General features: G+C 35.1%; 1 protein-coding gene across 2 annotated transcripts in view; it reads right to left on the minus strand.

Annotated features, from left to right (window-relative positions):
* Positions 1 to 12,589, minus strand: part of HIBCH (3-hydroxyisobutyryl-CoA hydrolase) — a 98,967-nt gene that overhangs the window by 78,775 nt on the left and 7,603 nt on the right. The window contains exons 3-5 of one of the 2 annotated variants that reach the window (XM_008516521.2): positions 12,277 to 12,559; positions 3,734 to 3,871; positions 2,679 to 2,763 (exon numbers count right to left, since the gene is read on the minus strand). In XM_008516521.2, coding sequence (XP_008514743.1) covers positions 2,679 to 2,763; positions 3,734 to 3,868 — 220 coding nt within the window. In that variant the 5' untranslated portion in view covers positions 3,869 to 3,871; positions 12,277 to 12,559. The remainder of the gene's footprint in view (positions 1 to 2,678; positions 2,764 to 3,733; positions 3,872 to 12,276; positions 12,560 to 12,589) is intronic. The other variant, XM_008516520.2, reaches the window with a different exon arrangement.

Raw genomic sequence — 12,589 nt, forward strand, 5'->3', positions numbered from 1 at the left:
TCACAATCCCTGACTTCAAAATGTACCACAAAGCTATGGCAGTAAAATAGCATGGTACTGGTGCAGGCACAAATCAACAGAACAGAATTGAAAGCCCAGAAATAAAACCACACACCTACAGACAGCTAATCTTCAACAAAGGGGCTAAGAACATACAATGGAGAAAACATAGTCTCTTCAATAAATGATGTTGGGAAAACTGGGCAGCTACATGCAGAAGAATGAAAGTGGACCACTATATCACGCCATACAAAAAAATTAACTCAAAATGGATCAAAGACTTGAAGGTAAGACCTGAAACCATAAAACTTCTGGAAGAAAATACAGGTAGTACACTCTTTCACATCGATCTTAAAAGGATATTATTGAATACCATGTCTTCTTGGACAAGGGAAATAAAAGAAAAAACAAACAAGTGGGACTTCATCAGACTGAGGAGCTTCAGCAAGGCAAGGGAAAGGAGGATCAAAACAAAAAGACAACCCACCACCTGGGAGAAAATAATTGCAAATCATATACCCAACAAGGGGTTAATCTCCATTATATATAAAGAACTCACACAACTCAACAACAAAAAAACAAACAACCCGATCAAAAAATGGGCAGAGGATATGAACAGACATTTCTCCAAAGAAAACATACAGATGGCCAACAGGCACATGAAAAGATGCTAAACATCACTAATCATCAGAGAAACGCAAATTGAAACTACCCTAAGATACCACCTTACACCCGTTAAAATGTTCATAATCACTAAGACAAAAAATAACAAACATTAGAGGGGTTGTGGAGAAGATAAACACACACACACATACAGAAAACAAACTGGTGGTTACCAGAGGGGAAGGAGAGTACATGGGGAGGGGAAAGGGGTAAATGGGCACATGCATATGGTGAGGGAAGGCAACTAGACTTTTGGTGGTGAACACGATGCAGTCTGTACAGAAGCCAAAATGTAGTGATGTACAGATGAAATCTATATAATGTTATAAACCAATGTGATTTCAATAAAAAAATAATAAATTACCAAAAAAATAAATTATTGACTATTTATAGATTTTTAGACTAACTCTAAAACTCTGATATATCTTCCTTCAAAATATTCCAAACGTTGACTTCTTTTTCTGGTTTTTAAAAGAAAGATGTGATACCTAGTTTTGTTACTCTGAGGCTTTCACTGACATATGCCCCAAAAAACCCCTCATCTATTGTATTTTAGTCAGTCCTTATCACTGCTTACCAATTTCAAGAGGAAAAGAGTGTAAACTGTACTGCTTGTGGAATGAAGCTCTTTTACCTCAAATATTCTTAGGTTTCCTCTAATCTTATTCTAATCAATTAGCTCCATATAAATTAAAATTAAATGACATTCATACCATTTTAAAAAAATTTGCTGGGTGCCGATTTATTGTCTTAGATTATGATCTTTAAAGAAACTAAATTTCCTGGAATTGCCATTGCTTTATACATGTAACTAGAATAATTCTAGAATTTGTAACTGTATTTCTAACATCAGTATAAAATTAGGCCTAGATGCAAAAATAGCTCACAGTCAGAAGAAGTTCAAATCAATACACAAGGCTCTGCCCTTCAGTAAACTGACCAGATTATATGCTCAACTCCAGAGAAAAAGTTAATTCCAGGCTGATACACAATGTTTTAAAATTATTCATGTTGTGGGCAAAACAATAAATTCAAAAACGATTCGGTTAACAAAGATTTGTCTGAGTAATCGAAAAATTTTAACTGCAATTTTACGATTCAGTAACTTTAAATTTAATAGGTATGTGAAACTATGTCCTGAATCAAGCTTATTTCTTCTCATTCCAAATATACTGGTTTACATAAACTTATAAATTTGGTAAATAGATCAACGCAAACAATATTATCTTACAACACAAAAGAACAAATATACAAAACAAAAACATAAGGAAAAAACCATCCCTGGACACTACCAACTCCACAAGAAACAAAATACAAAATGTAAAAAATAGTTTTCAGTATGTATAAAATACTGACAACCAGTGGTGGAAAAATAAGTACATGACTTTGATCCTAAGAACAAACATTTCTTTCTTTTGTCTTTAATAGTTAAATGTGTACAGACAGATCGACCTAAATGATTAGAAAGGAGAATTAATCTTTTTATCTCAGCATGTTTATTTAAACACATGTTAGTGACAATACAATAGGATAAATGCTATAATTAGTACATTCTTGCTTTGGGACCATAAACAGTGGGAAAGCACAAAGTCATAGAAATATGTGACAGCATGTCATGTTTGGAGAACGGCAAGTCACTCAACATGGCCAGCTTGTCAGGTGAGGTGACAAACTGAACTGCTTAATATCAGCCATTCTAAAGTAAAAAGTGGATTCACCTACCGTTAACTGGACATTTTGTTTAGAATGAGTCAGGGAGAAAGATAAGATATTTGAAAGGAAGTAAGTAATTTTAAAAAATCACTCTTCTCCTCGTTTTTTCTAATATTAACTACAAAAGGTAAGTCTTTAAATTTCTCCTTTTTCTAATTTAGCTACATAAGAATGTATTAACTTTATAACAAAAAAATTCTCAAAAGTAAAGCAAATTATGAAATACTACAAAAATTTGCTAACAGTGTCTCAGTTTTATTAGGGAAAAAAAGCATTTAGGTGAGAGGGAAAAAAGTTTTTACCTCTGATATCACCCCCAGCACAGAAAGCCTTCCCTCCAGCTCCCTTTATAATGATCAGGAAAGTTTCAGGATCTTGTTCCCACTTCTATCCAAATGCAAAAGAAGATGGTATAAGCATATTATAAATACAAACTCATTAAAGATAACCCATATGTACATATACATATATATACACACATACACGTGTATAGAGAGGTATATATGGATATATATATAAAGCACAAGCTTTATAAAGCATATCTAGAAGAAGGGATCCCGACTTCATTTTCTTTTCTGACATAAATTAGAGGCAGTTACAACAAAGTTGTTAGATGAGTACATTTTGTGATTCAAATTTCATGACAGCATCTGAAATCTTTGCCATGACAATTTTGAGACCAAGATGAAAAAATATGAGCTTAATGATATTATGTTACATAAGCTTATAAATCTGATGACTACATCAACCCAAAGATTGCTGATAAGAGAGCATTACCCTTTCTACTGTGGTGATATAGGGGTCTGTTGTACTGACATATTTATAAGCAACAGCGTGAAATCACCTATAATGATCAAATCCAGAAGTGATCTGGGGTAAGGATAGCTAATAAATAAGCAGGATGAAAGAATCAAGAGTCAAAGAAAATTCAAAAGGCTACAACAAAGGACCAAATAAAAAATTAGTTAACCAGACACAGAAAAATTAACAGAGGCTCTATGAATTCTACTCGCAATTAAAAACATATGCAAAAGGAAGAGACATAGCTGGACAGATGCGGTTGTTCAAAAGGTTAATGCAATACTGGACTACATTAGTAAAAATATAGTATACTAACATGGAAGTTTCTATTTTCTTCCACTCTGGTGCAATTCTAATCTGGAACACTTGGCTTCTTTCTCTGTCTCACAATTATTAACAACATATTATAAGGTGTCCCAAACAGACACAGCGGAATGGAAAAGAGACTCATCAAATGAAGAATTAAGGAACCAGTGACCAAAGGAGAACTATTCTTCGTTCTACTAAGATATACTTTTAAAACGATCCATATAATTGCTTTAAGAAAATTACAAACCTTTAGCTGTGTATAAATCTGCCGAATCATACCGACAGTCAGTGTATTTAGTAACTTTGGTCTGTTTAGTGTTATCACTCCTGCACAACCTTTTCTTTCCAATAGTACTTCTGCTGCATCTGTGTGCTTTGACATTCTCTGTGTAAACAAAGAATAACTTTAGGATAAAATTTATTAAGTTTTTGTCACATGCCAAGACCAAAACATATACAGTGAATGCAAATCTTTCACACAATGGTACATTAAAAGTTACGTTAACAATGGTAACCAACTGAATGAATAACTAGATACATCTGCCAAAGATTTCTAAAGTCATTTAGACCGTAGATGGACAATTCCAAAGAAAATACATACCTCTTAAGTTTAATTTTTACTTCTGAGTAAACTGAGTCAACTATTTAGAATAGCACTCAATCCCAGAATTACCTGGACTATGAAATGCTCTTAAATCTTTTCATTTGTTACTGTATACCAAGCATTATGTTAGGTGCTTGGAAAGCAAAGATGAACTGAGAGGGCAAATAATTCTGACTACAGCAGATACTGACAATGTGGAAAAAAGTGATATTTGAGCTGGGCCTTGATGTATGCCAAGAAAAAGGGGGTTGAGAATCCTAGAAAATAGCACATGCTAAAACATAAGCACTGAGTATTTGGAAATATTAAGATGTTAAACATGAGTGGAATAAAGGTTGGTTGAGAAAATGATGGGAAAGTAGGCAGCATAAGTAGTTTGAGGCCAGATTATAAAACGACAAACTTACATATCATATAGCTGTGAAGAACTTGCCTATACACTCACTCAGGGCCTCATACATAATAACAATCATCAGGTCTCACTGCTCGTGTAATATAAAAGACGACTATAAAACCTGGGAGGAACACATTTTAAACTACATAGCAATTTCTCAGGACTCTGCTATACACATCTATTAGGGCTAATAGCACCACCAGACTTAATACATTCCTTTATCTAAGGACAATGCTTTAAACCTCACATTGGGACAGTGTGCAACATAAAATTCAAAGTCAGCTTAAACTGGAAAATTTTACCTGGAGAAAGCCAATTAAAATCAAACACGCTAATTAACTAAAATCTAATAAAGCCCAGAAGTCCATATTTTGATGACATTAAGCAACATCTTTACACAATGTTTAAGTCCTCTTTTATAAAATAATGTTGCATATTTAGAGCTAATTTTTCTTAAAATTCATTATCAGATAAAATAATTTATATTCACTTAAAAGGGTTACAGGAAAGGCTGTTAACCAACAGAAAAGGTTGCATCTCTTCAATTCAAATTAAAACTTAAAAACTCTAACTACAGTAAGATATATTTTTTAACCAAACTGACAAATATCAGAAAGTTTGACATCCTATAATGTCTAAATTGTGAGGAAACAGACATACTGTGGGAGAATGAATTATTACAGAACTAGGAATACACTCTGACAACACGTTTTTAAAAGCATACACACTGACAGTAATTCTTGTTCCAGAAATTTACCCTGTAGGTATATTTACATACAGGCAAAATGAAATACACACAAGGATAGTCACCACATTGTCATTTGTAACGGCAAGAGACTGGAAATGACCCAAATGTTATCAGTGGAAGACTAGTTAAATAACAGTCATTCATACATATGCATGCTATGGAGCCTTTAAAAAGAGCAAGGCAGCTACCTCTCCATACGCTGTTATGGAATAATCCCAAGTGCACAGTGTGTTTACTAGGCTGCCCACCCACTGTGTACGTGGACACAAACAAACTTATATAGAAAATATACTTCTAGATGGTTACATAAGACATTGCTAAAATAGTTGCTCCCACAAAGGAAAATCAAGCATCCGAGAGACAGAGGTGGGAAGACTTTTTACTGTATGGCCCCACCGAACTTTTTGAATTTTGTACCATACATATTTACTTCCTATTCAAAACAATATTTTAAATAATTTTTTAAAGGGCAATAGATTAGGTTTAAAAGGTACTAAGCTATATGACTTAGAAAACTGTATTCTTCATTGTCTTATCTTACTGATACTAAGGAAAAATTTTTGATAAAAGAAAAGAATACACAAAAATCACAAAAGAAACCAGACTTCCAAATGTCGTTTCATTTTCTGTAATGTTGATGAAATATATGAGCCAAGTTTACTGACCTGCTAAAGGAGAATAGATCCAAATACAGACAGAACCCAGGATACAAGGAACTATAATTTACGTCAACAAATACAACTGCAGTGGCCACATAACCGACAACAAATAACCTTTAAAAGCAAAAGCACTTACAGGGGAAAGTGTAAATGGAAAGCAATTTGGCAATGTGTATGAAGAGTCTTTTAAACATTCTTACATTGAAGAAATAATTCTACTTTAGAAATTGATACTCAGAAAATAAGCCAAAATCTAGTGAAATATTTATATTAGAGTATAATCTTGTTAAAAATATATATACATACATAGAAAATAAAAGAATGTCCATATATACATCAAATTATAAACAATGATTTGGGGCCACCTTCTTTGTGATTTTCCATATTTTTCAAATTTTCTACCATAGGCATAACGAATATTTGGTTACTCAGGAATGTCTCAAAGAACAAAAAAGGATATTTCATACAATTATTTACAATATCAAAAATACACAATAATTAATATATGGTACTCCTATCATTTAATCCATGTTACTCATATGACAACACTGTATGGTTACTGAAAAACATGTTTGAATATTCAATGGTAATAACAAGTTTCATAATATGATGCAAAGTAAAAAAGAAGAGTCAAAAACAGCAAATATGAATACATGCAATAAATCAGAAGGAAATATACCAAAATGTCTAGTGATTAGACTTGGATAGGATTGTTGGTTATTTAAATTTTCTTCTTTGTACTATGATTTCTGAATTTTCAGCAGTGATCTTTCACACAATTTTAAAATAATTTTAATGTTGTTTTTAGAGATTATACCCATTTCAATACACGACCTTGGTCATTCTGCAACTTTTCAGAAAAATATTTTTGAAAATGAGTGTAGCAAAATATAACCTAAATGATTTAGGGAAAGGTTTCAGAATTAACATTGTTAAGAAAATTAGGTTAAAAGTTAACACCTACTAGTTAGTTCTGGATGATGTTTCTGGTCCCTGTTAAACTGAACAGCTAGAATATTACAAAAATTTCTCATTTCATAGAATTTAGCAGATAAATTCTACAATTGAGGTTCACAAGTTTGGATCCCCGGTGTGGACCTACACCACTCATCAGCCACACTGTGGTGGCGACCCACATATAAAGTAGAGGAAGAATAGCACAGATGTTAGCTCAGGGCTAATCTTCCTCAGTAAAAAAACAAACAAACAAAACTGAAGATGTTCACAAAAGAGGATATAGGGATGGCAAATAAACACATGAAACACAATATCATTTATCATTAGGAAAATGCAAATTAAAACTACAATGAGATACCACCATGCACAGATTAAAATGGCTAAAATCCGAAAACAGACAATAACATGCTGCCAAGTACACAGAGCAACAGGAACTCTTGTTCACTGTTGGTGGGAATGGAAAATGGTACAGCCACTTTGGAAAACAATTTGGCAAACTCTTGTAAAGTTATACATAGACTTACCATACAATCTAGCAATCTAGGTATTTACTCAAGTGAATTAAAAACTTATATTCACATAAAAACCTATACCCAAATGTTTAGCAGTTTTATTCATATTGTCTAAAAACTGGAGGCAAACAAGATGCTCTTCAACAGGAAAATAGATAAACTACAATGGAATATTCTTTGGTGTTAAAAAGGACCAAGCTATCAATTCATGTAACAACATAAATGAATTTTAAATGCACTTTGCCAAATGGAAGAATCCAGACCCTCTATAATGTATGATTCCATTCATACGATGTTCTGTTCTGTAAAGAACAAAACTATAGAGGCATAACACAGATCAGTGGTTGGAGGTGGGAGAAGTGGTTGACTACAAAGGGGAAGTACAGGAGAATTTGTAGGGTGATGGAACTGCTGTATACGGTCTTGGGGTGGTGGATGCATGATTTACGCATTTGCCAAAACTCACAGAAACATGCATAACAAAGAGGGAACTTTAATGTATACAAATTATGTTTTTTAAAAATCAGCCAGGATGTGAGGGGATTCCAACATGGAATGCAGATGGTGACAAATAAATGTAACTGAAGTACTCATGTATGATATAACCTCACTGAAGTGATCATGGTGGTTGCAGTGGCAGCAGGGTTGCTGACCTAAATAATTTTGGAAAACAGTGGTTTGATTAGAAACTCTAAGAAAAAATACAAAAGGAACTGTACATCAACGCTCTAGTTGGTAAATCTGTTTCTCCTAGGGGGTGGTTAGCAATTCTGAAACTGCTTTGCATGTACACTGGGATTAAATAAGTAACAGATGGTGGACAGTTACAGATAATCAAGACAGGAAAGCTAGAATAAACTCTGCCTTGGATTAAAGTCAGAGACATCGGTATGAACTCATGTTTAGCTTAATATATACACATAGATAAATACAGGAACAATTATAGATATGTACGTATATGTAGGTTAGTATACAGTACACATGTGTTCTAAATATATATATATATACATACTTTACCCTAGCTCTATTCCTGGAGAGAAAGCCATGACACTCCAGTAGCAAAAAGTACTCCCAGAGCTCAGATCTTGATTTTTAAAAATTAAAAGGATGGGGTCATATCAAAGAGAAACAGGAGCCAAAATGAAGGTATTCCTAATGGCCAAAGTCAGAATAATCTGAGTAAGAAAACAAATAATAGGATATTAGATTGTAACCCAAAGAATAAAATAAATATCCATGAACATAAACAAACTTATGGACAAAGAGAACAGTTTAGTGGTTACCTGGGGGAAGGTAGGTGGGGGGTGGACACAAGGGGTAAAGGGGCACCCTTATATGGTGTCTGACAAATAACATACAACTGAAATTTCACAATGTTACAAACTATTATGACCACAATAAAAAAATTAATCAAAAATAAATAGATATCCATGAGTCCACATTGATATAAATAACTGAATAAATAAATAAATGGAGAAGAGAGAATCTTCCTTACAGAAGAACTCCAAATAATGTATGTAGACAGCACCCTTCCAGAAGGTAGAGCTTAGTCCCCTCAACTTTTGAGTGTGGGCTGAACTTAATGACTTGCTTCCAAAGAATAAAGTATGAAAAGGGAAAAATGGTAACTTTAGAGCAGAAAACCCTGACAAACACCACCTTAACCAAGTGATGAAGGTAAGCGTCACCAGCTATGTCGTGTGGATGTCATGTACTCCCCGATGCATGTGTCAAAACCCACAGATACTCTGTGGTATGATGTGATGAGAAGGCGGCTTTTCCTTTGTGATATTCTTTGCAAAAACCTTTTAACCATAGTCTAATTACACAGTCCATCACAAGCCCAGATAGAGGATATTTTACAGGCTACCTGGCCAGTACTCTTCAAAACTGTCAAAGTTATGAAAAACAAGACTGAGAAACTGTCACAGACCAGAAGAGATTAAGGAGACATGACAAGGAAATGGCAACGTAGTGTCATTGATTGGATCTTAGAACAGAAAATTAATGAAAAAATCGGTGAAATCCAAATGAAGTCTGAAGTTAATATTAATATATACCAATAATCTTGGTTTTGACATGTATCATGATAATCATATAGGTTTGCTAAGGCTGTCCTGACAAAGTACACAAACTAAGTGGCTTGAACAGAAATTTATTGTCTTTCAGTTCCAGACACTCTAAGTTTGAGATCCGGGTGTTGGCAGGACCACACTCCCTCTGAAGGCACTGGGGAAGGATCTCTCTCCACCACACTCGTTTCTCCTCCTCTGTTCCCTCAGGTAACACAGCACAGCTAAAGGCATGACATTTTCTCAGTCAACTAAGCTCAAAATGTTGGTCTTATCTTTGATTTCTACCTGTTCTCCTTCCCTCTCTACCAACAACTTGAGGCTGTAGCCAAGTACCAGAGAATCTATTTCTAAAATGACTCTCTTATCTATCCGTTACTTTCCATTCTCATTGCCCTAGCCACACAGCATTATTATAATTTTCCTTTTTTGCAGATTTCCAGGATCTTTGCCCAGTGGTCTATACTTCACACTGCCATCAGAGAAATTTTGCTACAGCACACTCCTAATCTTGTCACTCCCAATCAAAGATACTCAGTGACTCTCCATTAACTTCAAAAACATCCAAAATTACTTGACATAGGCTTCAAGTCTCTCCACATCTGCCCAGGTAAACTCTCTAGGCCCACTGCTGCACTGCATTCCTTATAATGGATACTCACAAAACCCGAATGTAACCTCCATTCTCCATCTTGCAGTTCTTGCCACCAAGAATAAGCATATTGTGTAATAGAAAGAAAAGAGATTTTGGAGTCAGATGAACTTAAACATTAGTTTTGCCACTCACTACTGTACACCCTCAGGCAAGTTACTCTCAGAGCTTCAATTTCTGCATTTGTAAAACGGAGATAATATAATCACCTCTTAGGGCTACTACATGAACTTCCACTACTTCCCATCTCTACTTGTTGAAACGCTTGATCATGCTACTAGGCCCAGATCCAATAAATTATTCCTCCAGAAAGCTTTCATTGGTTTCAGAGTCAACATCAGCCTATCCCACTTTTGTTCACTTTTGTTCACCTCTAATTTATGTATTTGGCCTTTTTACCACTCTTTATTAGTACATATTTCTATCTCTTTCATTAGACTATTCATTTCTTAGGGTCAGGAACTGCCTTTTTCGTAGTAGTATCTCAAAGTGCTTAGTTAAGTTCTTTGCATACACAAAACAAACACTTAATAAATGTCTGTTCAGATGGCACAGATTATAAATTGGTTGATACTGATTCTAGACCATCATCTGGACATACAGCATAAGAACATGCTTGCTGTCATGAAAAGGATATGTGCAGTAGCATTTCATGGGTCCAATCCGTATACCTTCATACTGAAAAGAACTACTTTCTGAAAGAAAAAAGAAGTTTTCTCCATGTCCAAGTCAAAACTATGTGGACAAAATGAACTTTTGCACATTAAATTAAAATGCTGTGTAAGAGTTTAAAATGGAAGATTATAGAGAAAGAAAAGTCTTTCTGTGAATATCTTTGTAGTAAAAATACATCCAAATCAGCCTATGGATACAAATGAGACCTCATTAATAGGTTCCACTAGTTTGCATTAGCTTGACAAACCCCATCTGCAGAAATGCAGAACCTTGGCCTCCATTCAAGGATCTTGGAAAGGTCACAAGAAATGTCACACTATTGTCACAAATCAGTCCTGTCTACTTCTCATAAGTCTGCCTACAATACTGCCATTGATGCCATATTTCCATGACTCCACTATGAAATAAAAAGGGATCTTGCTCTCTATTGGCTCTCTTAGAAGGGTCACAGAAGCACTATTTGGGATACAGCCTCTCTCTCTCTGAAGTACATGTAAAAGCCAACACTGGGACCTAGAACCATTTGGCCCTCAGGTTGTCAATGAGAGCCCAGTTTATCTGCCTTCTCTCAGTGTGGTTTATGCCCCAGTTCACCACAGCCCCATGTGATCTGGATTCTGTTATGTCGTTCTATTCTGTGTGCGTACATCTAAATAGGAATCATTGACATCGTTCTAAGTTATTTTTCCAGTAAACTCCTCAGCCCCCATGTATATCAGCTGATGAAATTAAGTAAAGGTAGGAAAGGATATCCCAGTCTTCAGATGTCCATCTCCACTTAGGCTTACCTGAGAAACAAGTCCGCAATAGTCCACAAGTCCATACATCCACAATAGCCACTTAGTGCCCACTCTACCAGAGGCTGTAGAGTGCAGGAGGTAAGGCTATGGAGCCAGCTCACCTGGATTCAAATCCCATCTCCTATTTACTAGCTGTGTGACATTGGGGCATATTAGTTAGCCTCTCTGTCCCTCAATCTCTGATCCATTAAATAGGGATAAGGCCATAATCTCTTAACAACAACAACAAAAAAACCCTTGGATCTAGATGCATTTCAGAATTCAGAAAACTTTCTAGATTTTGAAAGGAAACACAGCACACATTACATACTATATAAAACACTTCAAGTGGAGTCTAGGTCAGTAAACTGTAATCAAATGCTTTAATACTTCTGCACCAAAACAGTAATATTTCACTAGTTAGGATAAAGACAAAAAGAGCTTCAAGTACGTTAGATCAGATTTTGTCATCAAATCAAACTTTTAGTTTTGAGGTTTCAGAATTGCAGATAAAAGATCAATAGTTTTTACTCCATACAACTATAACAAGAACTAAGTGAGCTCATCCATACCAAGTACTTAGAATAGCACCTGGCATACAGTAAGTGCTATATCAAGAGTGACTTTTTTCATTCAAGGTACTTGTCAGGCTGTATGAGGATGTCTTAGCCCATTCGAACCACTATAACAAAAATACCATAGACTGGGTGGCTTATACAACAAATATTTATTTCTTACAGTTCTGGAGGCTGGGAAGTCCAAATCAAGGCACCCACAGATTCAGTGTCTGGTGTGGTTCCATTTCCTCATTCATGGATGGCTTTCTTCTCACTGTGTCATTCCTCACAAGGTAGAGGAGGTGAGGGAGTTCTCCAGGGTCTCTTTCATAAGAGCTCTGATAACATTCAAGAGAGCTCCACTCTCCTGACCTAATTATCTCCCACAGGCCTGACCTCCAAATACCATCACACTGAGGATTAGATTACAACATATGAATTTGGGGATGACACAAAAATCCAGTCTGTAGCAGAGAAATACAAAAATAAAAATT

The sequence above is a fragment of the Equus przewalskii genome, chromosome 17, assembly GCF_037783145.1.
Source record: "Equus przewalskii isolate Varuska chromosome 17, EquPr2, whole genome shotgun sequence".
NCBI lineage: Eukaryota > Metazoa > Chordata > Mammalia > Perissodactyla > Equidae > Equus > Equus przewalskii.